This window comes from Saccoglossus kowalevskii, chromosome 3 (assembly GCF_978046115.1).
Source record: "Saccoglossus kowalevskii chromosome 3, keSacKowa6.1, whole genome shotgun sequence".
Classification (NCBI taxonomy): domain Eukaryota; kingdom Metazoa; phylum Hemichordata; class Enteropneusta; family Harrimaniidae; genus Saccoglossus; species Saccoglossus kowalevskii.
The window spans coordinates 34,926,443-34,954,135 of record NC_140643.1 but is presented as its reverse complement, the minus strand read 5'-3'; the positions used below and the strand labels follow the sequence as shown (position 1 = coordinate 34,954,135).

The 27,693-nt window shown below is 35.0% G+C and overlaps 3 protein-coding genes across 3 annotated transcripts; all 3 read left to right on the top strand.

Annotated features, from left to right (window-relative positions):
• The first annotated feature begins 64 nt into the window (after positions 1-64).
• On the top strand, positions 65-5,596 carry LOC100373286 (dual specificity testis-specific protein kinase 2-like). The gene is made up of 6 exons (XM_002739466.4): positions 65-396; positions 1,578-1,754; positions 2,353-2,502; positions 3,614-3,877; positions 4,388-4,474; positions 5,043-5,596. Exons 1-6 carry the CDS (start codon positions 202-204, stop codon positions 5,370-5,372), a joined length of 1,203 nt encoding a protein of 400 aa, XP_002739512.2. The 5' UTR covers positions 65-201; the 3' UTR covers positions 5,373-5,596.
• A 1,966-nt stretch (positions 5,597-7,562) lies between these two features.
• On the top strand, positions 7,563-10,908 carry LOC100373137 (E3 ubiquitin-protein ligase TRIM71-like). Its single transcript, XM_002739465.3, has one exon. It carries the CDS (start codon positions 7,607-7,609, stop codon positions 9,812-9,814), a length of 2,208 nt encoding a protein of 735 aa, XP_002739511.1. The 5' UTR covers positions 7,563-7,606; the 3' UTR covers positions 9,815-10,908.
• Positions 10,909-12,759: 1,851 nt separating this feature from the next.
• On the top strand, positions 12,760-24,004 carry LOC100369789 (medium-chain specific acyl-CoA dehydrogenase, mitochondrial-like). Its single transcript, XM_002739443.3, has 11 exons — positions 12,760-12,818; positions 14,911-14,998; positions 16,524-16,621; positions 17,220-17,289; positions 19,161-19,261; positions 20,007-20,087; positions 20,256-20,495; positions 20,608-20,748; positions 21,824-21,919; positions 22,813-23,061; positions 23,655-24,004. The coding sequence occupies exons 1-11, from the start codon at positions 12,777-12,779 to the stop codon at positions 23,733-23,735; spliced, it is 1,287 nt and encodes a 428-aa protein (XP_002739489.1). The 5' UTR covers positions 12,760-12,776; the 3' UTR covers positions 23,736-24,004.
• The last annotated feature ends 3,689 nt before the right edge of the window (positions 24,005-27,693 follow it).

Below are 27,693 nucleotides of genomic sequence, written 5' to 3'. Positions count from 1 at the left end.
GGTTACAACGTCATGGCAATAGAACACCAAAGAACAATAGACCGCCATCAATGATGCAGAGTAGTGAATAGAACACGCACAAAAACAGTGCTTGTCATATTTCAGAGACGCTTGTAGTACTACTTGGCACTGTAAAATAATCTACGTCGCTCTCTGGAATCTAAAGTTTACCAGTTTTGGAACGATGTCAAACTACGCACGATGGCAAGCAGAGTGACAAGCACGATACAGCAAGGGTACGGGTCGATCCCCGACACGTCAGAAGAGTCGAGTGAATGCAAAGCTCAGCCAGGGAGTTCTTGCGACGCCCTGCTTTCCGCGGTCACTAAACTAGCTATATGGGAAGATTTTGATACCGAAAAATTGGACAGTGGTTTTTTTGCTGACGTATATAAGGTAAAATTTAACATGCCCAACCCTGTGTCCTATATTTATTAGACCCAAGAATGCAGTCAACACAATTTCATTATAATTAATGGCCGTACTGTGTTTACACTCGACTGAAATTGTGTCACGGACCGCTTCGATGAACACACACCTCACCTCACCTGGTGCTTTACATTCCAAAAATACCACTATTAGTTTTTGTCACATTTTACGCGTTTTGGGATTCATACTGATTGAGTTGTTTTTACCCGTAAACAAATGTCTGTAACACAGACAAAAAAAATATGACGCATCTCCCAGCGCAATATACATTTCGGTAGGGCCTTCAACACTTACGTGATTCCACAGCGCTACCAGCTTAGGGCTGTGCTGACCAAACACCTGTGTAAAGAACACTGTTGTAAACTACTGAATGGACATCAAATATTTACCATTTATGATACACTGAGTTAAAAATTACTGGATCTTCGCGTAGTCGTAGATATAACCCCGTGTTAATTTATTTACAATGAGGCAATAAAGTTATCGCATTGGCCTCCGTATCGGTGGTATCGAAATAGGTAGTATTAGTAGCAATACAAGCAAACTTGACAGCAAATACTTCATTGAAAGCCCACCAGTTATGACAAATGTCCAATACACGGTACTGTCACATGCATTCCCATGATAAATTAATATTGTGGGAGTGTCGCGTATTCTTGACGTTTCCACAAGATAAATAAATTTGAACAATTGAAATTTTTCGAAAAAAAAAATCTTCTGGGTGTGATTTGTATTTATATTTCGCGCTAATCCATCGATTGGCGTGATAAAAGGTGGTCATGTGACTGGTGGTAATTGGTTTTTGCTCTATTGTTATCTAGTCAATGGGGCTTCAAACCAAATAACAGTTCGCTCACTTCGAGTTCTTATACGTGTATGTTTGGATTATACTACCTGTCATTATATCACTCTCTTTAAAGTGCATTTTGGGGCGTTTAGCCTACTCTTCTGCGACGCGATGACTACAGAAGCGTATATACAATATTTGATCTAGTTTTAAAATATTTTCACTTAATTTTTACAACACATGACGCCGGTATTTCAACGACTAGTTCGGCACCACCCATCAACCAGCTCTCGCTATACTTGTAGATAACAATACTCGATAGGAAGTCATTCAGCTCTATAATGTCTGGTTTCAATTTCAGGTGCGTCACCGTGGCAACCATGATGTCATGGTTGTGAAAATCAGCAAGTCAAAAGACAGAGTGGATCAGTGCAAAATGGTCAAAGAACTAGAATTGATGAATAAATTACACCATCGCAACGTCATCAAATTGGAAGGTGCATGTATTAAGGAGGGTCAGTTGCATCCAATGCTCGAGGTACTTCACTAATGTTGCTATGCGACATCAACACACCTTTACTGACAGTTTTCAGGCTATACTTAGTAAATTATATGTTTTACGTTTTAGTGGTCTTTCAAGCCAAGAACTGGACATTTTGCAATTTCTACTCCGAACCAATAAACTTTACTTCCCATTTCCTGTATTGCATTTAATACGTGCTCAGCGATAAATTGTCCACTGTCTACCTTTTATCAATAACATTAACAAAAGACACACTAACCCATAGAAATCGGCCATCGTAAAACTCGAGGTCGTATCAAGCACTGTGCATACTATTTCAACGTAATTCCAGCAAGGAGCAAATATAAATAAAATAAAATGTCAATTGTACTTACTCGAAAAGCGGATTTACCAATGAAAGTGGAGAATTATCTACGACATAGTGAACGATAATTACCTCATTGAGGGTCATAACTCGATACACATACGGAACTCTGAAAATGTCAATACTTTGATCTCTGACACTTGTGACATGGACTCCCTGGTCCTTGATAGTTGACGTACATACAACGAGAATATATAATGAGTGCAGTTTTTTCAATGTTTTAAGTTGTGGAGTTTTCTTCGATTGCAGTATTTGTCCGGAGGATGTTTAAATACTTTATTATTGGACCACGAAAAACCGATCAGTCTTGAGGAACGAGTCAACTTTGCCAGAGACATTGCCAGTGGTATGGCGTATTTACACGAATGCAATGTCTGTCATCGAGATTTAACGTCAATGGTAAGGATTCAGATTCTGTGTCGATGTCTCGTGGTTTGCGCCCCCTGTCGACGTTTACTTAACCAGATTTGTAGCGGCCGGTTGAGGGCGCTGATCACGCAAGTATATGATCTACGTAAATAGTGAGGTGGGATAAGGCGGGGGTGTTGGGCTACGAAAACAGGGAATCAAATTGTCTATTCGCAATTTACACAGGCAATTTTCTAGTGACCATTTTACTATTTACATTGTACTCCATATTAGTCTCCAAGACGTAGTTAAATTTGATTGTCAAATTTCTATCTGTTATAATATCCTTCTCAGCCATTCCAGCGGAAACAGTCATTATACATTTTTGTCCTATATACTTGAGATTTTTGCTGAAAAATATCGATTTTCCTTTTTTTAGATAAAATGTGTTGATTCCTGGTAGATCTATTAGGGCCCTGTTCACCGTGACACAGACCACCTCATTTTTTTTATGATCGCGAATGTATTTTTACTTAAATAGTGTAAAAAAGGCTGTATACTTTTCACTAAGAAACTTCTTACAGCCGTTAGAAATTTACAAATTAAAAGTATACATTTTTGTTCACCATATTGAGAATATTCTATATGCAAAATAATTCATCTTCAAGTGATCTAGAATTTTTTTTTTTTTTTTTAAATAACATATGTTCACCGGTTTCTAATTCATGCTCTAGCGTTATCCAATCATGGGTAATGCAGTCAAACTTTTTTTAAATTAAGACAATTTCTAAATCTTGACATGTTCAATAAATAGTTATTGTCATCTGTTACGGATAAGATTAATATGTTGGTAACTTGTAAAGAGATAACTTACAAACTGACTGTAGTTCTTCTAAAAAGAGTATGGCATATTGTTTGTTCTCGTCTACCGGGAATAGAAAATGAAATGAATTATATAGATTTAGCCAAAGTAATAACAAAATGTCTCATAACTTACGGAACGCATGTCGTGTTTGGTTAATGTTTTCGTATCTTTTTCATTACTGTATTCCACCAAATGCCCTTGTATTTGTATTCACACAGTGTGTACTAACATCTGGAATACCATCTTTTAATAATACACGATCTCTGAAATGAACACACTACCGTTCATTTGTTGCAGAATTGTTTATTACGATTATCGGAGAGACGAGAGTGCGTGGTAGCAGATTTCGGACTATCCCGGAGAGTGGTCTCCACCGGGTCCGACGTAGAAAAAGACACCCCACGGAAGATGTCATTGGTCGGATCACCGTACTGGATGGCTCCTGAAATGCTCCGCGGTGAAAACTACAATAAAAAAGTAGACGTGTTTTCGTTTGGTATTACACTTTGTGAAATTATTGCGAGGATAGAAGCTGACCCTGATGAGCTATTGAGAACCCAGGTGAGTAAATACGTCATCTTCAATCTAATATACGTCATATAAACTCCACATATACGTCATATATACTCCACATATACGTCATTTACACTCCACATATACGTCATATACATTCCACATAAACGTCATATACATTCCACATATACGTCATATACATTCCACATATACGTCATATACATTCCACATATACGTCATATACATTCCACATATACGTCATATACATTCCACATATACGTCATATACATTCCACAAAAACGTCATATACATTCCACATATACGTCATATATACTCCACATATACATGTATAACATAACATGACCTCTACCTTGAGAAAGGTTTAAGGTAAGCTGTGTTGTTAAAATTGACTTAGGTTAGTGGCCGTGATGCCTGCAATCATTCTCCTTCCTAGAATTCCTTGCGGTTAGATCACCGAAAGTACATATTCGTGGAAATAGAACTCTGCCTGGGAGATTGGCCTGCAATATATTAACTACTTTTCCACCTTTATTGCAGTCATTTGGTTTGGACGTGAAACACTTCAGAGAGAAATGTCAAGACTGTCCGAACGATATTATGTCATTAGCTGAGTGTTGTTGCGATGTAAGTACAGACTATGCACGCAGGGGGCGGGGTTGGAGTCCCATTTCTTTGTGGACGGATATATCGACTATGACATCTGAATAAGATCAACCGTCTCACTCATTTTAAGACCTGTCTGTTACCACTGAAATTCCTTTTGTCTCTCAGTCCAGTTACGTATTTCGTAAAACATAACACTGTTAGTACATTAGATCTCTGAGTAGTAATACTAGTATTACTAGTCTGAGATTAGATGTGTTCACGTTATAGATATATGTGATAAGCACTACTTTTTGTAAATAGTGATGTGTATTTAAGTTAATAACCACATGATGTCGATATAAAGTTTAGTACGATGCTGTTTCCAATATATTATTTAACTGTTTGGTCTACTCTGACTATTTATTTATTTACTCACTCACTCACTCACTCACTCACTCACTCACTCACTCACTCACTCACTCACTCACTCACTCACTCACTCACTCACTCACTCACTTACTCACTCACTCACTCATTTACTTACTTATTTACTTATTTACTTACTTATTTACTTACTTATTTATTTACTGTCTATTTATATCTGTAGCTGAACCCAACCAAAAGACCGTGGTTCAACGAAATCGTCAGTATTACCACAGATATTCTTCGGAATCTTCGCAAGGACGCTTTTTATTCAACATGTGTAATTATATCGAACCCACCAAGTGACAATGACCTCGAAATGACAAATGACAATACCCCGAAATGTGTCAACAGAAATGGCGACATTGACCAGACTGTGGATGACATGCAGAGACTAAACATAGGTGAAAATCACGTCATTGGACCACGCAAGAGACCAAGTATTATTCAGGTACAACAACTGCCCTCTATCGCCGAAATATCGAAGAGCCAATCCTTGGACAACTGCGATTAACTATGCTCCCGCGTACGCATCCCTCTGGGACAGTGACGTCACGAACTATCAGAAAATAATTTGTTATAATAAATGTATTTATGTTTATATAAATTGCCCTTCATGCATGTTTAACACTGTATGTGATATACGCATTCCATTCAAAATGTTGTGTTAATCCTAAATTATAATAACCATATTACTGTATTTTATTAATTATTAAAGTTACTACTGTTTTTATCGAACGTTTCTGAATTGTAGTCGTTTTCAATCAAGCTCGTTTTACAATGGTTCAAACAAACAACAAACTGTGGTTCCATTGACGCCATCCTATCTTGTTATTTATACGGAGATTTTCTCATCTTTTTAAAACCAAATTTACTTTTCGCTATTTAAGTGCAGTCTTGCTTTCGAAAAAAGACCTATTTGCAATTATTCTGATAATTTTAGTTTCTAAGTACGTCCCACTTGTGGAAGATCTCTAACATTTTATCACTATAACGCCAAAACTGTCTAAAATATAAACAATGTAAAACACATTGTATAGTTCAGTACGTCCACGACCCTGCTTCTGCATTCAAACCAAACTGTGCATCGTCATCCACGAGTGAAGTGCAGCCGGTATGTCTCGTCGCTACAATGGTCCTGAACAGATTTGATACTGGACCAGAATGAGTACCACTTTAGTCAATCAATTTTGAGAAGCGCGTCACGAATTACTCATAATGCTAGGAGTAAACAACGGATGATATTTTGCTTTCAGTAGGTCAGAAACAGAACAAACTAAAATTGTGCCCTTTTTAGATTGTCCATCGCATGACGACAAAATTTAATCACCGTCTCTCATGTTGGGGACGGTGATTCAATGTCGGTGTGCTGCCAATTATCCAGTATATGTCACCAGTAATGAAAAAAGAGAGTATATGGAGAAAAAAAATGGAGAGTTTTATATATGGGATAGGTTACGTATTATTGATGATGATGATGATGATAACTTTAATAATTTAAAAATGCCAATTATACGAAAGCTTTTAATATGACGTAGTTAAAACATGATGCATATAGTTATAACAGATATGGGTGAAATGAACACGCAATTTCCTATATAAACACACGTCGTGAGAGAGGGAGCCATAGAGATGTTTTTATAGCTATGACACGGCACCAAGAAGTGGTCAGTAACCACACATTATGCCATCTTGTAGAAGTAAACGTTATATTCGATACGTATCTGTAGAGTTTAGAACCATCTACCCATCTACCAATATCGAACTTATTCGTAACACTGTAATTTGCACGTTTCCTTTGCCAGAATCTGCAGAATCTCAAGTGAAAATCAGCTCAATGCTTCTCGACCAATCAGAATGCTTCATTGCGGGACTTCATATACACTAAACACAGTCGACGAGCATTGTAGTGGTGGCGGTACATAATATCTCGTGATCAGGCGAATAATAGACTAGTAGTTGTCTGTAAGAAAATGCGTAATATTATGTACCCGCCGTACCCGCCAGTACTATGAAGTCAGTCGAATGTGAATTGTTACCTCAGAATCTGTTTTTAATTACATTAAGCTGTAGTGTCCATATCAGTCTTATAGTTGTCACTTTCATTATAATACATGTATAAATATGGCTACCATAAACACAAATGATCAGATTTGCTGGAGATTTGCAATATGGGTTTTTAGAAAAAAATAATTCGTATAAAGAAAACAAAAAGTTCATGACATGTGTCAAAATCAATAATTATGTAAAACCTTTGAAACACAAACAACTGAGATACATTTCACCGTGACCCCTATTTATTATGTTTATTTCTCGCGATATACCTTAACCCCCCTTTCTCAACGAAGAGTCATAAATACCCAGAAGTGCAACCATCTTATTTGTATACAATATACATACACACGTGACTTATTCTCCGAATTTCCGCGTACTCTATTGTCATAACGACAAACAGGATCCTTTAGCTCACTTAGTTTTATCACACATGCTTTTATGGTTAACACTTTGCAGGCACCAAGTACATTTCACTGTCAGTTAAAAACAAATTAATACAGTCATATAATGCCTCGTATGTCACAGGCGATACGAGATGAGGTTCAATGGTCAAATAGTATTTGGTGGGTGAAGATAAAAGGCGGTAGCGAGTGGTAATGACAATTGGGATTATCTTAAATGGCCTCGTATTTAAAGTTACTCAATAAGACTGTAAAGTTCAGCATAAACGACCACAACCGCTGTAACTGCATTATGGCGACAGCCGAGTCAAAACTCCTTGACGAAATGGATGAGAATATTCTGATCTGTGCGATATGCTCAGAGCGATACAGAGATGCAAGAATTCTACCTTGTTTACATAGCTACTGTGAACAGTGTATCGGTACGTTAGTCGAGAAAGCTGGTGGAAAGACTGTACTATGTCCCGTATGTAGAAGAAGTCATGACCTACCAGAAGGACTGGCAAGTATTTCCAAGAATTTCTTTCTCAGTGAACTCGCTGGATTGATTGAGAAGAAGCGAGACGGCAAACTAGCAGAAGGCGACAAATGCGGTAGTTGCAAACAAGGAATATCACAAACTAGATGTTTGGATTGTGCAGTTGGACTTTGTGACAACTGCACACAGGGGCATAAAGAGATCCAATGTTTAAAGACCCATCGTCTGATGTCGCTTGAAACATACAACAATACACGCTCTACCGATCCAGCTAAAGTACAGCCTCCAGTTTATTGTAGCAGTCACCATGACAACCAGGTAAAATTTTACTGTGATACATGCAATATCCCAATATGTTTGGAATGTATTGCTCTGGATCATAAACTGACTGAGCATAACCACCGATACCTTAATGATGCGGCATCGGAATATAAAGGGTACATCATGGAGATGTTAGACAAACTGCAAGAGAAGGAACTACAAGCAGGGGCCAGTAAACAGGAAGTGAAAACTACATCAGAAGCTCTGGAGAACCAATTTCAAGAAGAAGAGAAGAAACTGAATGAACACATAGAAAAGACAATCGTAGAAATCACAGCCAAGATCCGTGAAAATGGGAGTAAACTGATGGCGGAGATGAAGTGTGAATATGAATCCCGGAAACAAAACTTGCAAGCACAAATTAAGGAACTCGAAATTGCAGAGAATGACATGAAACATGTACGTGACTTTGGGAGGAATATAATGCATTATGGGAATGCTGCACAGATGATGTCAGCAAAGAAGGGAATGATGTCACAGATACAAATGCTAATACAAGTGAAGACCCAACAGCAACCAATCACAGACGACTACATTGAATTCCAGAGATCCGATTTCCACGAAACCAAAAACCTTGGAGTTATACTTTATCACAGGTATAACTTTCAGCTCAGAGATGTCCCAAAGTATGGAAGAATTGGTGAAGAATTATCAGCTTCTTTGACAAAAAGTGATGACTGTTCAAGACCACTAGCTATAAATGAAATTAGAGCCAAGCTGAGGGCATCTGAGGAAAACGTATCGGTTTTAGAAAACCTTGACGAGACACTATCTCTGAAATATCAGGGTAAAGTAGAAGGAAAGCATGAATTATCCGTTTTAGCTCTTAACAAACATGTTGAGGGGTCACCAACTGTAATTACCATAATTCCAAATAAGGGATTGTTATGTAAATATGGTATAAAAGGTTCAGGTGTGGGTCAGTTCAGAAATATCCAGGGAGTTAGGGTATTTGGGAATGGGGTGACTGCTGTATGTGATAAAGGCAATAAGCGAGTTCAGTTGTTTTCCTTATATGGGATACATCAACGTGTTATTCAGTTCACAACGTTTACATCAGGGTTTGACCCACGCCATGTAGCAGTATCAAAGGAAGGTTATTACTTCATAACAGATAATAGAAACAAACAGGTTGTTGTATGTGATGAGAACAGCAAGATAATTAGATGTTTTGGGAATCAGGAATTGGGATGCCCTGACGGAATTGCTATCAGCCCTACAAATGGTAGAGTGTATGTTTGTGATAACAGTTCGCACTGTATCAGAATTTATACACAAGATGGAGACTATGTCAAGTCATTTGGTTCTTTTGGTAATGGGCAATGTGAGTTTAGCAACCCATATGGAATGACCATTAATAACAAGGGCAATGTCATTGTGGCTGAATACAACCATCGCATCCAGGTGTGTGATTCAGATGGTGTGTTCTTATTCAGTTTTGGCAGTCAGGGTAATGGTAATAACCAATTCAATTGTCCATACGATGTTGCTTGTGATAATGATGGTAATATGTATGTTTGTGATTGCTTTAATCACAGAGTTATGAAATATGATTCACACGGTGTATTTCTATCTCGTATTGATAGTGACCAAGATGGATTGAATAATCTTACAGGCGTCTGTGTCACTGATGATAAGCCATTTGGTAAGGTTGTGGTCGCAGACCACGGAAATAACTGTATTAAGGTTTTCGCACAATAAAAGTAAATTCCTTGTACTTCTTTATGAATGGTCACAATACATATTTATAGTGCAAGTTTTTGGTTCAGTAAATTTAAAATTAGGGTAAACAACAATAAACAACAACATTAATATTGAGAATAGCATGATTTGCATATATGCGTAAGAACAAAACTACAACATTAAAGTTACAGAGAGACCATTGAATAACAACTATGTAAAATATTGTTAAGTGTAGAAGCACAGTATTTCGTTAAGTTTTAATTTATCCAAAGCTGAATTTACTGTCATGGTTACAGTGTCATATAGCGTGTATATAATGTAGTTCTGTTGGTTTGTATTTTTAAACACTTCATCTTAGTGAATATTGTAATACTTTTCAAGAAATGGCATCTTATGTACAATATCGCAAATTATTATTCAAGAAATGTTTGCACTAATTTAAAAACATTCATTATGTATATCATCACCCGATGTAGACTCGTGTAGAGAACGTAAACATTTTACCGTTAAATGTATTTTATGTACACCGCCCAGTAAATTTTGTTAGGATTTTTGTTTGCTTAATTGTTGTTCCAAAAGTTTGGTCAAAAAGGGTGGTGTAATTATTCCATAACTTCTTGCATGTTGATAATCCGTGTGATATAATGCAGTTTTTGAACAACAATAACATTTTTATTTTAACATTTTCTTTTCAATGTGACAAAATTTAATGCCTAGTTATTTTCCCCACAGATCTACTTCTTTGCATTGCAGACAAGTTTGGCAAAAATTATTATAACCATACTTCAGAGTTGAGTTCATCGAGGATAGAATTTCGGTTGTATCGGATTGTCTTTTTGTTTTCTGTCTCAAAGGAACAACCCAAGGCAATTCCTTTCGTATTTTTAGCCGGAATCGTATGTGTTGGGTGAGATTTACAGAGGAGGAAGAATATCACTTGAACATCCCAGGGAAGATGTTCATTAATTGCTGTTCTAGTTTTAAGTTGTACACTGTTTTACACCTGGTTTGTAATGGAGATTATTTGAGAACTCTCCCAAAGTTACATAACCATCACATGATTACAATTATATCAAACATTGATTATTAAAATATATACAGCATGAAACAAATTTGTCTCACTTTATTTGACTTATTATCATAAAAATGACAGGACGGGCATAGTTGGGGGTGACCTTACATACAGGGAATGGCTGCTTGCATAAATTAAAATATTTGTGGCAATGACACACACACAAATTATGCAGCTACTTATTCTCAACTTCATTGCAGTAACTCTTTGGATTACAAATTGCAGATTTTACTTATTGACTCCCATGTGCAAAGCACACAATGGGAATCTTTGCATTTAGTTTGTCTGTGTGTGTGTCTGTGTGTCTGTCTGTTCCACTGCTATCTCAAGAACCATAAATTGCTTTTTATAAAACTTGGTGCATAGATGCTCCGAACCAATGCTCAGATTTGATCAGTTTTTGGTAAAAATATGTACATATTAATTACCTAATTTGCATTATAATTAGCTAATTTTTAGCTGTTCCATGACTGCTCCACTGATATCTAAAAAAACACTCATTGGATTTTGATGAAACTTGGTACATAGATGCTCTGAACTTATGTGCAGATTTGATTAGTTTTTGGTAAAAATCTGTGAAACTTTGTACATAGATGTCATAGGACACTGCACAGACTGATAGTTTTTAGGGTAATATTAGTACATATTAATAATTCATTGAAATTTGGTACATAGACACTCAAGGACTATGCAGAGACCTAATTAGTTTTAGGATAAATAATTGTGCATAATAATTACCTAATTTGCATAATCAATTAATTGTCAGCTTTTCCACTGATATCTCAAGTACTAATCACATTTCAATGACTCTAGAACTATGCAGGGATCCAATTAGTTTTCGGTGAATATTTATGCATATTAATCACGTAATTTGCATAATTAATCTATTTTTAACTTTCACACTAATATCTTAAGTACTAATCTTCACATTTCATTGAAACTTTGTACACGGATGCTGTAGGACAATAGACAGACCTGATTAATTGTGGGTTAAAATCTGTACATAGTAATTACCTAATTTGCATAATTACCCAATTGTAAGCTATCACACTGATATCTAAAGTACTAATTATTCCATTTCAATGAAACATAGTACAAAGATGCTCTAGGACAATGTACAAACCTGATTAGTTTGGGGTTAAAATCTTTTCTTATTAATTCCCTAATTAGCATAATAATTCACAAATTTTTGGTTCTGATCACCTTTCAATAAAACTTGGTACATAGATGTTCTGTTACATTGCACAGACCTCATTAGTTTTACACTCAAATCTGTTCATATTAATTTTCTAATTTGCATAATTAGTTTTCAGCAAGAAATTCGAAAGTAATTTCGAATTATTTTTAATGTGTCTCCAATACTTTCAGTACATGGGAGTTCTTTCTAAGCTTTCTTTGATTTTAATAGAAGACAATGAAATTAATAGTGATATAGTTGAATAATAACTCAGTGTCAAAGTTACATTAACTCTTTGTAAGCATCTGGCTGATTTATACACCATAAAATGTTGAGATGGTGGACTGGTAGTAAAATATAAACACAGATAGAGGGACTGTGATATAAACAAATGAGCAGAGTCGGAATAAGTACGTCGTGTCACAGTCCCTCTATCACGGTACTATGGTCGTGTACATTTTTTGAGCATAGACATTCTTGTATCAAAGTGTGAATATAAATTCGTGGAGGCAAATAACAAGCAAAAAACATAATCTGACAACAGTTTTAAATTGTCATTACATTGTAAGCTACTGACTTGACTTGACTAGCACATATTTAGGAAAAATACACGCAAAGACCTTTTCAACGGTACCACACATCATTAGTACACATTTAGCCAATTGATCTCATGTCGAAACAAAAGACGATTTGTGTATATCGCCCTCTACGACCACATTCCCATTTCCAACATGGCAGGTCGTGTTTTCACTTTCGGTTGTTCTGCAGTGAAGGTATTTCCTTTATTTTTTCTTATGTATCAGACGATTTAATAGTTTTCCACGGATGACAATGTACTAATAATATATTGCTAGATTACTAAAACAAATGTTTAAGTTCAACGTTGTTACGCGGCATCGAGAAACGATCTCCTGCCCCACAGTCAACAGCGTACAGCCTGTACTATTTGACCATGACCCAGTCACGCTACAACAGCACGGACGGTTACACTTTTATTAGTATACTGACAAAAAGGTGTTTTTAATTTCCCTTACAATATGGGGGTTTGAATTTCTGAGTCCGGAAGATTGGAGGAATATATAGAAAGAATATTTTTTGTAAGTCTTCACTGATAGGCATATTTGCGAGATTTTGTAATGTGAAAGTGTGAGACCAAATGAGTGAGAAATCGCATCACAGGCCTTTCGTGTGTGGGACTGTTTTTATCACTACACAGCAAAATATGTGATGAAACAGAGCTTGACCTGTTTATAAGACAGCTCAAATTAATTACGTCTACTACAGGCAAGACATCTATTATAACATATTGATGTTTTCAACAGGTTCTCTACTGTAATCTTATTAATCTAAAATTTATTGATGTATGTGGGCGTCTTCTCAAAAAACGCTGAACCATTTGAATTGATTTTTATTGTGAAGCTGCCTTGATGAGTATAGATGGAAATTTGTTCATGAGAAGTCGATTCTCTGAAAATTATGCAAATTAGCTATCAAAAATTATCCAAATACCTAAATGATTTACTATAAAGTACTTCATTTTTACTAGGAATTTATTTTTGCTATTTTCACTGAAAGGAATGAATCAGTCAAAATAAAATCCAGTCAGAGACCAGTATTTCTATATTTTACAATCAACTCATCAAAAATCAGTAAAATTAAACTATATACAAAACAGAAAATAAACAAGAATATTTTGATTTTCTTGGTGAAATAGACATCTGATGACTTCTTGGCCAACCTTATTCAAGAGGCCTGTGGCCACTGTCTGTCTTGGCACTGTAATGATTAAGCATCCAAGTTGTATAGGGGAACAAGTGAAAGCTCTAGGCCTTTATGTACTGAATTTGGAAAGTGATAAAAAACATCAAACATGGCTCCTGGATGAGTTTACCAGAATTGTTTGTGATTGACTAAAATTATTTCCAAGTACATTTTCACTTTATCAATTTTTCATGGCAAATCATCTGAGAACATATATTCTTGTATTTAACAATTGTTAGTATTTCTTTTCTTTATAATCCTGGTAATGCTCCTAGCTCATGGCAGTGAGATACATTCTCATTATATTATGATCAATGAGCACCATGCCTATTGACTTTTTATTCATTGATGGAGTATAAAGTCTTTTCACTTTTCCCACACCCATGAATTCAGTTGGAGGTTAAAACCGTAAATCTTGCAATGAAAATGAAATCAAGGACAATAGTTTTAACAATGTCAATGTTTTTTTGAAACCGGGATGATCTCCCAGCTGGCAGCCACTGTTACCAAAAGGCCTTATTTACTAAAACAGTTAATTATGTGACACATATATTATATGAAAACACTGTCTTCTTATAGTGTTCACGCAAGTCTTTTTGTTTTGGTCACAACATGAAAATTAATAATCTTGTTTTTCTTCACCACAAAAATCATTTATTCAGCAGCAATTTCGTGAATATTACACAGTTTGAATCATGTTTTATATTTGTACATGCAATGTATATATTTTTTGTTGCCAATTCTGCATTTTTTTAACCCAAATATCATTTTTGAAGTAGTTGAATGCTTGGTAGCATATTTTATTAGCTTTCAATTGACATGATTGTACTATGTTTCTCGTAGTATAATGCCCAGTCAAAGACACAGACCTCAAATTCTGCAATTTCCTGTCAGCTGGGGGGACAACAGGAACAATCTACTGTATACGAAACTGGTGGTGAATAAGTCTCAATGCTACGTAATGCTTGATATGGGTTAACGTATACAACACATGTAAAATAAATTGTTTTTCAACAAAATTCGAATATAAATTCCAGTCAAATCTTGTTTCATTTTATATGGCATATGTTGTAGTAACTGTCTTCCATTGTTGTGTATTTGTAGTGGATATCAAGGAATAATAATGTTCGAGCCTTAACTACAATTCCAGGAACTGAAGCTGTTTCACGGTCAAGTGCTGGTATATCATTTGGTAAGTTACATGAATACATTATGATGTCATGAGGAGTCGAGCAGTATCAGTAATCATATACAGAATACGTCAAATATGTAAACAAATACATAAAAATATGTTTTTCAATTCCATTTATCACATGTACTTATAAAAACTTAAAAAGACCTACAAGATGTACAAATATGTATTATTAACAAATTGAATCTTGTAGCTTCAAAATACAGTCTAATGTATAGGAATCTGTTGCAGAAAAATTATTGTGGAGCACATTGGTATAATATTTCAACATGATTTGTATCATTTAGTACTAGCATAGATTTTTCCAGATATGGATATTTATTTCATGATTAATATATATATCCCATTAAAATTTGAATGACAAAATTTATTTTTCTGGTCTAAATATTGTTATCTTTGAATTAATATTCAAATCATGTATACTCAAATCACGTTCAAAAAAACATACACACGATAAAAACAATTTAGCTCGAGACTCCCTAGGTCAACTGATTTCAATAACAAAGCCGAGTAGCTGACGTTCGGGTCTTTGTTTACGGGTGGCCCACCGAAAAATAAAATTCTCTCCAGTCACTGTCTGTTTCGGGCTGATTTCTCGCTATCCGCACATTTTCACAAGCTCAATAACCTCTCAATAGACTCTATATAGTGAGTTCTAACAACATGAATGATGAATGCCACTTTAATGCAAGATCCCATTTATTGAGTGGAAGACTTTGTTTGATTTTGAATTTCCTTTTTCATATCTCAATGTTGAAAAGCTGATCTTTTCGCTTTGGATGTTGCAGTGAACTTAAAAATGGCCTATTGCAGCATTTAGCCAGACATACACAATCAGTTAAATCTCTCGTATAGCTTTAGGCGGGCGATACAATTCATCAGGTGATCCTTGTACTAAATATCATTGGTTTAATATTTCATAGCTCTCCTTTGAACGCTTTATGATCAGAATATTTCATTTTTTTAGCCCAAGCTTGTAACAATTATTGTAAAATACAAGTTACTGTAAAATACTTTATTTTTGCTTGGAATTAATTTTCGCTATTTTCACTGAAGGAATGATTAGTGAAAATAAAATCCAGCGAATATACCTTTTTTCCTATATTTTACATTCAACTCTGTCACAAATCAGTGAAAATAAATTCCAAAGAAAACACCCAAAAAGTCTTTTCAGTGAAAATTAATTTCAGCTTAATAAAATAAAGTATTTTACAGTAAATATAATCTACACACATGTGTTTATGTGAGCATCCCAGAATAGACTTGACACAACCTCTATTCGAATCACAGCCACATTTCAGAAAAACATTGGCATTATATCATACAGCTGTCTAAAGTATTTGTGTCAGTCTACGCAGTACTGCAATGAAAATTGTTTACAAAACAAAAAGTGTATACATTCATGTATTCACCATTGAAAAGACAGAAGTTTCTTTGCATATACGATTACTAGCCGTAGAAAGGCATGTTTAGGAACAAGATCTATTTACTCATTCTAAATTAGGATTTATGAAATTTATTTCAGAGTTGACAGATGAACAGAAGGAATATCAGCAATTAGCTCGCAAATTTGCGAGAGAAGAAATGATACCCAAAGCTGCCGAGTATGATAGGACAGGCGAGGTAATTTGTCCCCGTCAATTAATTCTTTAGTGAAGTTACGGCAAGGGGTAATACAAAACATAACATAAGCTATTTCACAGTTTTTGATCTTATAAAATCTAAGTATATGAAGTTCTTTTTTTTTTTCATTAGCATGTTTCAAAAATGTATATCAGGGTTAACCCACATATTGGAATGACTCATAGCTAATTTATTAAAATTTATTTTTATTTGTGCAGAAAATGGTCAAGGTGGTAAACCCAAAATCAAATCTGATTTTAAAAACACTATACACAAACTTATCATATTTTAAAATTAAGTTATTTTTATGCAGCAAAGTATTTTAAAAGCAGATTTAAAATTTTATTTAATATTATTTATATTTTATATGTCATAGTTCCATATACTATGTGCCTTGGCATGGGGAATAGATAAAAAAGACATACCGGTAAATAGATTTAAGCAGATAGATAAAAGAAGAATAATACCTATGGTATTTTCAAATCTGTCTGCCATATTTTTTTAAATGGAAAAAAAGATGAAAACATTGGAAATTGTGGATAGTCCAGTCACAGTTGTTTATTTACCTTGTGTAATGCAATTATTTATTCATTTTCAGTTTCCTGTTGATGTTATTAAAAAGGCATGGGAACTTGGACTAATGAACACACACATTCCACAGGAATATGGTAAATTAGTTATATAGAACAGATAACATATATAACCATATATCAGTTACTACCTATTGTCAATTACAATCTTTAGGCCATACCAACTTAATTTTATGGATGACATCCGCATGCGCATTAGTTTTCGCTTGTTTCCCCCCCCCCCCCCAAAAAAAAAAAATCTCTGACGAGTCTCCACAGATCGGTTTTCTGTCCGGAACTTGCCGACTCATATTGTTGCAAAGTGCCGACTTGTCGTAAAACTCGTTTTGGACTACCTCAAAACCAAACTCTGCACAGTTAGATGCGCGATACGTAAAGCGCAAAGACCTATGGGAAGGAGATTGTCTCAAAACATGCCAATTTTGTCATAAATGATCCAACATGGCGACCACACCACCAAAATACGTGAGCATAAAAGTTCAGAGGTAAAACGGAGGTATTGTTGTAGACTGGTACGCAATTGACGTTGGCCAGGGAGATGTGACGTTTACACAGCTATACGAGAGATCGGTAGCGGCAAGCGAGTTTTGCCCAGACAACTGTAAGGACATATTGTCCAGAGTGGCTGTTCCTCGTTTTTTCTGCAACGATGAGAGAAATGGGAGAGGAGTGGAGGTGTATGGTGGCCTAAAAGTCGGTCAGGCGACAAGTCAGTTCGGTTGCTTTGTCAGCATTGAAGTCGCCAAAACTGCAACGAAAGCAGCAGAAGTTCCTCGGCCTAAGTCCCCTTTCGGGGTGAAGATAGGTTTCTTATTATTTTTTTTTTTCATTTTCTGATTCGAATAATTTGCTTGCACACACAGTCAGTAATTTTTTGATCATATGACAAATTTTCATCAAAATACATGTACATAATTTTCTGCATCAAAATTTTTGTGGACTCTCTGTTGGTGTTTTTTTTTTCAATATCGAGCCTCTTATAATTTGTAACTTAGTTGAAGTAGTTCTAGAGCATTTGTGTCTACACTTAGTCTATTTGAAGTGTCACTTTAAAAGCTGTAGTTTGAATGTCAAAGAAGTTAATTTCCAGGTTGCTGTTGACAAACTTATTGTTCATTTTAATTATTTTTTTTTTTTTCAATACAACACAGTAAGTTTTTTTTTTTTTATTGAGTTGATGTGTATGCCTTTGGCAAAGCTAACATCTGCCTTATCCTCTTGCCTTTTCAAAATCAAAGGTGATGATACATGTGACAGTAATATAGTACGAGATGTGTACATCAACATGTGCCTCCTACAAATAAAAACTTGTTGTCGTTTTTTTGATACACTGTGGTTCAATTCGTTATAACAGCTCCGTAGTCCTGTGGTTTTAGCAGCATTTTTTTTTTTTTGGCAGGATTTTTTTTTTTTCGCTCTCTTGCATTAGTTTTGGGGGTCTTCAGAGGATGTCATCCATAAAATTAAATCAGTGTGGATTTAGCTGTTTCTCAAAAATGGATAGAATCATGTCATTTGGTTCAAAAATATTCTTACTATTTCTAACTTTTGAGCTTTATTCTTGATAAATTATAGTTTTCAAAAAATCCTCCATCATTCATGGTGGGGGAATTTGATTCAAATTAGCTGACTGGCAAACATTTTTCTTTTCAAATGTTCTTTCCATTTTTCAGAAACACAAATATAAATGTTATTTATCAGCCATGCCTGGGCCAATTTTTTTTCAAGCTTAGTATGAACAACAAACATAATGTTTTTTGTGTGCCTTGATTCAAAATGGCTGATTGGCTGCCATGTTGATTTCATTTTATTATATCCTTAACCGGTTCTTGAACATGACTTCACTGATCTCAAATATACAACATGTTCTGTTTCTTTGAATGTTATTTTACCCAAATACAAACTCAGACTATGTCATTGACAATGATTTGTTGATTTGCCTATTTCAGGTGGACCAGGATTTGGTATTTTTGATGCATGTTTAGTGACAGAAGAGTTGGCGTATGGATGCACTGGTATAGAAGTAGCAATGGAGGCCAACAATCTTGGAGTAAGATAATATGGCATTAGAATTACACTTGATTTAAAGATCTTGTATTATGTTTGACATTGAAGGAACAGAATGTACAATGTTTATAGCTTCAGGAGTTGATGGAGCTGTTATGATATTGACTAAGTTTAAATCTTCTTTTTGCTGACTTCTGAGTGCATTGAAATAAAGAAGTATATAAAATATACTAATGTTTAATATAAATTACATTTTTGACTTCTTGAAAACAGCAGGTCTAATTGTTTTGATACTAGGTGGACCTCTCACAAATTTGTTTCATAAAGATATCTTCAAATCTTTAATTTTAGTAAAAATGCTACCAATAGTTTTGACTTGAAAATGGCTTTAATTGCGTCGTTATTTTACCTGTAGACATCTTGAGTGAGCTTAGTCAGATTTGTTCATTTTGTGACGATGCCTTCAATTCTCTAATTTTAGTGAATATTTTGGTAAATTTTAGTAAAAATGTTTTTTTTTTATATGAACAATCATGTTTATATGACAACAAGTCTAATTTTCTAATTTCAGTGAATATTTTTGGTAAAAAATGCTGTTTTTAACTGTCTAACTGTACAGTGGAGCTATATCAGCCAGCCAACAGGCTGCTTGTTGTTGACAAGTGTTCATAACCAGACAAAGAAAAGTTGTCAAATGGGAATATAATTTGTGAACACTGGCTTTCAGTGATGGAAAAGAGTTCTTAAATTAATGTTTGATACTAACCACAGTATATTGGTGTTCATAGCAAACACCTGTAATTATTGCTGGTAATGACGAACAGAAGAAAAAATATCTTGGACGAATGGTAGAAGAACCTCTAATGTGTGTAAGTTGGACTACTATTCTGTATGAGATGCCTTTTGCTTGTCATTTGTATATATAAACATATCTACCACCTTAGACGATACGAGATGTATTATTGTATATGTATCACATTTTGCTATTACCCAATGTAAGATATGTACAATACAAGTACGTGTATTTTTTACTTTAGGCATATGCTGTAACAGAGCCTGGTGCTGGATCTGATGTCGCCGGGATTCGTACTCGTGCTGAGAAAAAAGGAGACCACTATGTGATAAACGGACAAAAAATGTGGATTACAAATGGAGGAAAAGCTAACTGGTATTTTGTATTAGCTAGAACAGATCCTGATTTGAAAAGACCAGCAAGTGGTGCCTTTACTGGGTTCATTGTTGATAGAGATACGCCTGGTGTTACACCTGGTAGAAAGGTATGTAATCAGTTATTTGTTCATCTCCTTCACTGTGAAACAACTGTCTTAGGTTTGCCACAGGTTAATATACTGTTGAAAATATATATTAATATTGCAACTTTTACTTCAGGAACTCAACATGGGACAACGTTGTAGTGACACTCGTGGTATTACTTTTGAAGATGTTGTTGTACCAAAGGAAAACGTCTTGTTAGGTGATGGAGCAGGTTTTAAAATTGCCATGGGTGCCTTTGATAAAACAAGACCACCAGTGAGTATAAAATAGCTCATTTTTTACTGTACTCTACTTTAAAAAACAAAATTTTATTTTTATAACCTTTATGCAAATAACAAATAAATTTAGATTTTTTTTCTGCATGTCTTAGACTCTACAATTGTTGCTCAATACAGTTTAATAAAAGTCTTAGGAGACGGCCCTATTTAGGTAAATGTGATATCACTGTATGTGGATACAGAGTTAATGCATGGGAGTCCATAGGAGAAAAGTAAAACATGACAATAACCATGTTCTCACACGTCTAAAAAATGCTGGTGTTAACACTGTTTTTTCGTTGTGCAAATATTAATCTGCTGAATTGTCCACCTAATATTTTGTGTAGTTCATCCAAAATGGCATAGTTTTCGCTTCTGTTGTTGTGCACAGTCACTTCTCTGTACTGTATACGTAAAGTTTTGATATTCCGTTGACATTGTAATGACGTCTTATCCAACCCCTTTTCAGTCACTTTTTCTGCAATCACAGCATATACTCTAGCATCCCTAGACCATCATCCTTTGAATATTCGATTCTCTCCATACAGTTATTCAGTAATTTCATTTCTTTGTCTGACCAGTTCAACATTCGTTCTGTAACCTCTGACGCCATCTTGCATAAATAAATAAGTCTGCGATAAAGGGTGTTTGGTCGCCATATTGTGTTCACACGGCACATTGCATTGTGCAAGAGTCGGTGTGACAACGGTGTTTAGGATCTGATCCACCCCTTTTACAACGGTCTCAAAACGCCGACGCCATACAATGGCGTATTCTGTTCTCACACACATTTTTACAATGTTCTCAAATGAAAGGCGTTGTGAGAAGAACACCACTAATGTGTCTGGAACTACATTTTATGATAGTTTCAGTAATTTGTCCTATATGCCAACACTTATGGGTGATAGAATGTAGCCCTCACATAAACAAATTTACTTTGAACCCACCATGTTTTCGAAACTGTATTGAGCAACTTTAATCTGATAACAGATCATGCTCAAAATATAACATATTTAAAGATTTAATAATGTTTGTGATGAACTGAATCTGCAATTACCGGTATCTCTGTTTAGGTTGCTGCTGGTGCTGTCGGGCTTGCTCAGAGAGCCTTGGATGAAGCCACTAAATACGCACTGGAAAGAAAAACTATGGGCAAAGTAATTGCACAGGTAAGGGTGCATGTCATGAGTTAGATAAGAACACAGCCAGTCATGTTGGATTACTGGGTACATTCAGGGTCTACATGTACCTCTGGGTGATGTCTGAAATATAATCATCATTCTGTGAAATGTACTGTGTATTGTGCTGGCGCATGGTGATGTCTTTTATTCTACCAACAGCAAGGGCATGCTAAAACTTGCTCGCAAATACTGTAATTATGTTGCCCATGTGTTGCTTTATTAACTGGGACACATGTATATTAAATGTGATCATTATTTTGCTTTCATTTGTGAACATATGCAAAGTGTAAACAAGTTAGTTCTCCTAATACCACAGTTACCACAAGAATGGTTAGGAAACTCTATTGTTAGATATGCTAATTACCCATTGACCTCTCTTTGATGAGTGTCCAACCATATATTCAAGGTTTTGTTGTTCTAAAAAAAATGAAAATTCTGGTAGTTTGTTTTGTTGACAGATTTGCCGTCTGTGAATCAAATTTGACCATGGTATTTCTTAGCATAAAAACTTGGTCTGCAAATGTTCTAAAATGTTGTTATTCGATACTACGTTATTGTTTAGGTATTTTAATATGAAACTGCAGTTATCATAACTTTAGAAAATAACGTTGTTTTTTTTTTAGGTTAGCGAGGTCATCCATTTTGTCTGCCTTTGTCATAACAACTCAGGTAAATTGCTGAAAAACTGTGTTGAGAACTCAGAGGATTGTGGGACCAGCTGTGATGTATTTGATGACAACTTTCGATCCATTTCGATCTGGCAGTGTGCAGTATGCTACAAAAGAATAGAGAGTTTCCTAACCATTCTTCTTGTAACAGTGCCTGAACAGACGAAATAAACTCATTCTATTGACATAATAATAATTTCTTTTCTTTTGTAGCATCAAGCTGTAGCTTTCATATTAGCTGAAATGGCAATAGGAATTGAAACAGCTCGATTGGCTACTTACAAATGCTGTTGGGAGCATGATCAAGGTCATCGTAACACATACTATGCTTCCATTGCCAAAGCATGGGCAGCAGATGTCGCTAATAAATGTGCTACAGATGCAGTACAAATATTTGGTGGAAATGGATACAATAGTGAATATCCAGTGGAGAAACTAATGCGGGATGCCAAAATATTCCAGGTAAATTGATTGAAGTAAAATCATTAACCATTTTACAACCATTTGTTGATTATGGGTATTGTCGATAAAAGAAATATTAACGGGGGTCTTATAAATGTTATTTGTATAGTCCAGACATTTAGAAGTATAATATAATGTCAATTTCAGTTCGTTTGAGCTCTAAAAATGAACGAGTGGTGATGTTCGTACTCGGGCGACTAACAGCACAGCAATATTTTTTTTTGAACTTATGTTTGCTAAAATACCACAGTGCATTTTTTTGAGCAATTATTTTATAGCATCACAAATGTAGTTGCCGTACTTTGACGCAACTACAGGTTGCTAGGGGGCCTGCTAGCTAGACGTGCCATCCCATATTATATACTTATGTATGAGAGTTTCGGGTTAGTGAGAGGGAATTTTAGAGTATTAGAGTAGAGGAAGCTGTGATTAGACTACAAAATACTTGTTGTCTTACATTATTTATTACGTCCAAGAATATGATATATATGTTGTATATCGGAAATCAATGACTCGTATTGTGTTCAGCTGTTCATCTTGTCTGGCAGCAGCAATCTATAATAATAAGACACATCTCTTTTTTTTTTTTGCAGATTTATGAAGGAACTGCTCAGATTCAAAGAATGATCATAGCAAGAGAATGGATTAATAAAGTCAAGCTTGGAGAAAACTAAATGAACAGAGCATGATGATATGTTGAATCTTACAACATGAGTATAAGATTACGTAATGTTAAGTTGTGCTCATAACATCCATTTTCTAATTGTAGTTATCATGTGATTTGGCATTTTCTTTGTTTCACTCAGGTTGTATTTATATGCATTTTGACTCAGAGTTATATTTATCAAACAATGATGAAGTATTTGTAAATCAATATAGATTATAAATGATATACTGTACATATTGTATGTAGGTTTGAATATTAAATCATGGTGAAGGAAAACTTGTTGTTTTTTTCTATATCACATTATGTTATGAAATCTCATCATTCATATACAAAGTTTCGTAACATATTGTAATAATTTCACTGTGAAAAGACTGTTAATAGTCAATGGCTCAGGTTCAGGATGTTTGTTTTTCTGTCAAAAGAGCTTCTACATCCCTTTGACAAGAATCATGAATTGTATCTCAAAGTGCCTCGCTGACTGCACCAGCACACTATGTGATGTATACAGTTATACCACTTTTGGTCAGGTTGCATGTTTATGAAATCACACCCTCAGTGGTGAATTTTAGAGAAAATATACTGATTCATACTAGTATGAAATGACGATGGAGAGAAGCTATAAATTGTCAAATGGTGTAGTAATGAATGAAATGAATGCAAACCGTTGTCAGTGATGCATATTCATGTAATGCTGCAACCATTTTTTTCTTGCAATGCTACATCAACGTGAAAAAATAATTGTTTTTTTAATCTTCTCGGCCATCCATCCATTCATAAATATCATAACAGCAAATGAATATAATTTCAATATAGTAATTATCATCATATGCGTATCGTTTTCCATGTTTGGGTCAAATAACAGATCAACGAATGAGGGCGTGATTTCGGCATGAGACGGGTGGGTCTGACTAACGTGACACAGCTGCTGAAAACACATGTCGGCACACGCCGAGATCCCATAACATGAACATAGCAAATATCTTCTAGGGGAGCACAATACAAAGTGGAATGAATAGGGCCTAAGACAATGCACTGTGGTAAATCAAATGGTAGATCATGTGGTTATGAACAAACATTATCAATACAAACCTTGACAAATGCTGATGACGCTGTTCTGCAACGATATTCTCAATAACCTACAAATATAAAGCAAATTAGCAATCGGGCGATACTTTTTAGCGTATTAACTTCAAGCCCATTTATTTATTGATAATGGGATAATGGGAGACAAAATAGGTAAAATGTTCCATTTTTAACAGTGAACTGGGAATTGGATCAAGACTGGACGACTTTAAATTGCCATTTGATAGGAAGATGGCCGCACATCCCTGTCATGTAGTCCCAAACATGAATATGACTTCTGTGGCAAAGATGCACCATGTGTCAGCACTAGCACTTGCAATTTGTACATACAAAAAAAAAGTCAGGAGAGACAACAGTGACATTCAATGTCCGTAACTGTCGCATGGCACAAAAAATATATTAGAAAAAAAAAAAAAGACTGGTCTGTTTAATTTATTTATTAATGACCTGCCTGATATTTTTGATAATGATCATTGTGACCCTACTCTGTTACACAACACACCCATTAATTGCCTTCTTTATGCAGATGATATTGTGATTCTTTCAAAATCCAAAAAGGGATTACAAAACTGTTTGGATTAACTACCAGCCTACACATCAAAATGGCAGTTGTCAGTCAACACAGATAAAACAAAAATAATGATATTCAATAAGTGTAACAGACTCCTTAACAAGGAAATATTCTTTTATGAAGGAAAAGAAATCAATATAGTTAAAGATTTCAATTATCTTGGCTTAACTATGAGTCCAAATGGTAAATTTAAAGATGCCATGAAAAACCTAAAAAAAAAGGAATAAAAGCCTTATTCTCATTAAAGACCAAAATTATATCTGGTAATCTGGACATGTCCATACTACTGTCACTATTTGATAAACTTATCAGACCAGTTATTGTATATGGGAGTGACATTTGGGGAGAAGAAAGTTCTACAAAATCAATTGTAGAGGATGTTCAGCTTACATACTATCGGTACATTCTTGGTATCTCAAAAATACACCAATCATGGCAATATATAGTGAATTGGGAAAATTACCTCTTGACTCTTTTATTAAGAAACAAATGATAAAATATGCCAATCGTATTGCAAATTCCACAAATACTCTACTTCAAGAAGCATACTATGTCAATAAAATTATTAAAAGTAAATGGTTTAAAACACTTGATTTGATATTAACAAATATAAATCATTTTTATCTTTTAAATGAAACAAATATTATCTCATTATCAAAATTAAAAACAATTGATGAGAAATTAAAAGAAGAATTTACAACTGAGTGGAAAAATGAAATAAATAATGACAATAGGAAAAAATCAAATTCTAAAAATAAACTTAGAACCTACAAACTTTTTAAAACCAAAATAGAACAAGAAAACTACTTAACAATTATGAAAAACATTGAACTTCGCAAATTCTTAACAAAATTTAGACTTGGCAACCACTGTCTGAAAATTGAAACAGGCCGGCATACGGGATTGGATTTTAAAGACGGAGTCTGCAATATGTGCGACAATGACCATGTTGAAGATGAACAATATTTTGTCATAAATTGTCCTCATTACAATGAAATAAGATTAAAACTTTACATTGTAGCTAATAAATGAATACCAAATTTTGACAAATTTACTAGTGAAAATAACTTCATATCATTACTAAGTGACGAGAAAATGTCAATTCCTTTAGCGCAATATTTAAAAAACTGTTTTAATACAAGACAGCAGCACCTACATAAACTAAGCCAGTAATACATTCCGTATATACAAATTTTTATCTTTTTTTTTAATGCCTTTTTGTTCCCTTACTTTTTATGTAGCTATTTTTCTTTTACTAATATCTGATTTGTAACCCTTTTCATCTCCTCCGGAGGATGTTGTGTGTTAATAAATAAATGAATAAATCAGGGCTCAACCCCGAGATTTATCAGAGCCGAACTGGCTCGAGCCAAACACCTTCACACGGCGTTGGGCTCCAATAAAATGCTGTCGTGTAAATGTAGTAATAGATAAACGGGTGATATCAATACTGGGAGTAAAATGCTTGATTGTCAAATGTATCAATCACGATGTTAGTATCAAAAGTAATGGTTGAGGTCGTAAAACTACAGTAATACTACTTTTTGGCGGGTAACTTTTGTTCAGCATTTGCTGCCCCAGACCTCAGGCTAAAACTAACTACAATGTAACTAACTAACTAACTAACTAACTAACTAACTAAAACTGTTACCGTTAACTATCAGTGATCAAAATATGTTCTTGTATTGTTTTTAAGCTGAAAGTCACTATCATGATATTATCATTCTGAAGTTCAGTATCGGGATAGTATCATCGATAATGATCAAGAATAGCAAAAATGAATTCACAAATTGTCGAATACATAAGATACTGGAGTTTTCCATAAAATCAGATAAATAAGAATCAAAGTAGGCACGGTACGATTATGACAAGTTTTTACAGAGTCTTCGACAAGTTTCAGGTGTCTCATCGGATGATATTAATTCTGATAACCGTAATGATGAACGCGAGTTTGGAATTCCCAATACATGTATCATCATAGACCGAAAATAGGCCATTTCCATTTACTGCGAGATCCCGGGTTATGCGTGAAATCAAACATTGTATTTTGTGGGTATATCCATAGACCCTCCAGTAGAGTCTACTGGAGGGTCTATGGTATATCGTCGTTTAATAATGTGTTTTACCAGGGACACGTGACACCCCGCTCTACATAACTACAGTCCCTCAACACTCAGGGACTGTGACATAACGTACCTAACGTACCTATGGCTGTACACATATGATGGTCAATTTTGATGAAGTAAGGGTATTATTCACCTTTCGAAGGTCGGCATTTCAACATTGAACCATATAACAAAAAACTAAAGTT

Excerpts from the sequence above, each read along its gene's own strand:
- LOC100373286 (XM_002739466.4), top strand. The coding sequence starts at position 202 with ATGGCAAGCAGAGTGACAAGCACGATACAGCAAGGGTACGGGTCGATC. Across the intron at positions 2,503-3,613 it reads ATCGAGATTTAACGTCAATG|AATTGTTTATTACGATTATC; the intron begins GTAAGGATTCAG and ends CATTTGTTGCAG. Across the intron at positions 4,475-5,042 it reads TAGCTGAGTGTTGTTGCGAT|CTGAACCCAACCAAAAGACC; the intron begins GTAAGTACAGAC and ends TTATATCTGTAG.
- LOC100373137 (XM_002739465.3), top strand. The coding sequence starts at position 7,607 with ATGGCGACAGCCGAGTCAAAACTCCTTGACGAAATGGATGAGAATATT.
- LOC100369789 (XM_002739443.3), top strand. The coding sequence starts at position 12,777 with ATGGCAGGTCGTGTTTTCACTTTCGGTTGTTCTGCAGTGAAG. Across the intron at positions 16,622-17,219 it reads AGTATGATAGGACAGGCGAG|TTTCCTGTTGATGTTATTAA; the intron begins GTAATTTGTCCC and ends ATTCATTTTCAG. Across the intron at positions 17,290-19,160 it reads ACACATTCCACAGGAATATG|GTGGACCAGGATTTGGTATT; the intron begins GTAAATTAGTTA and ends TGCCTATTTCAG.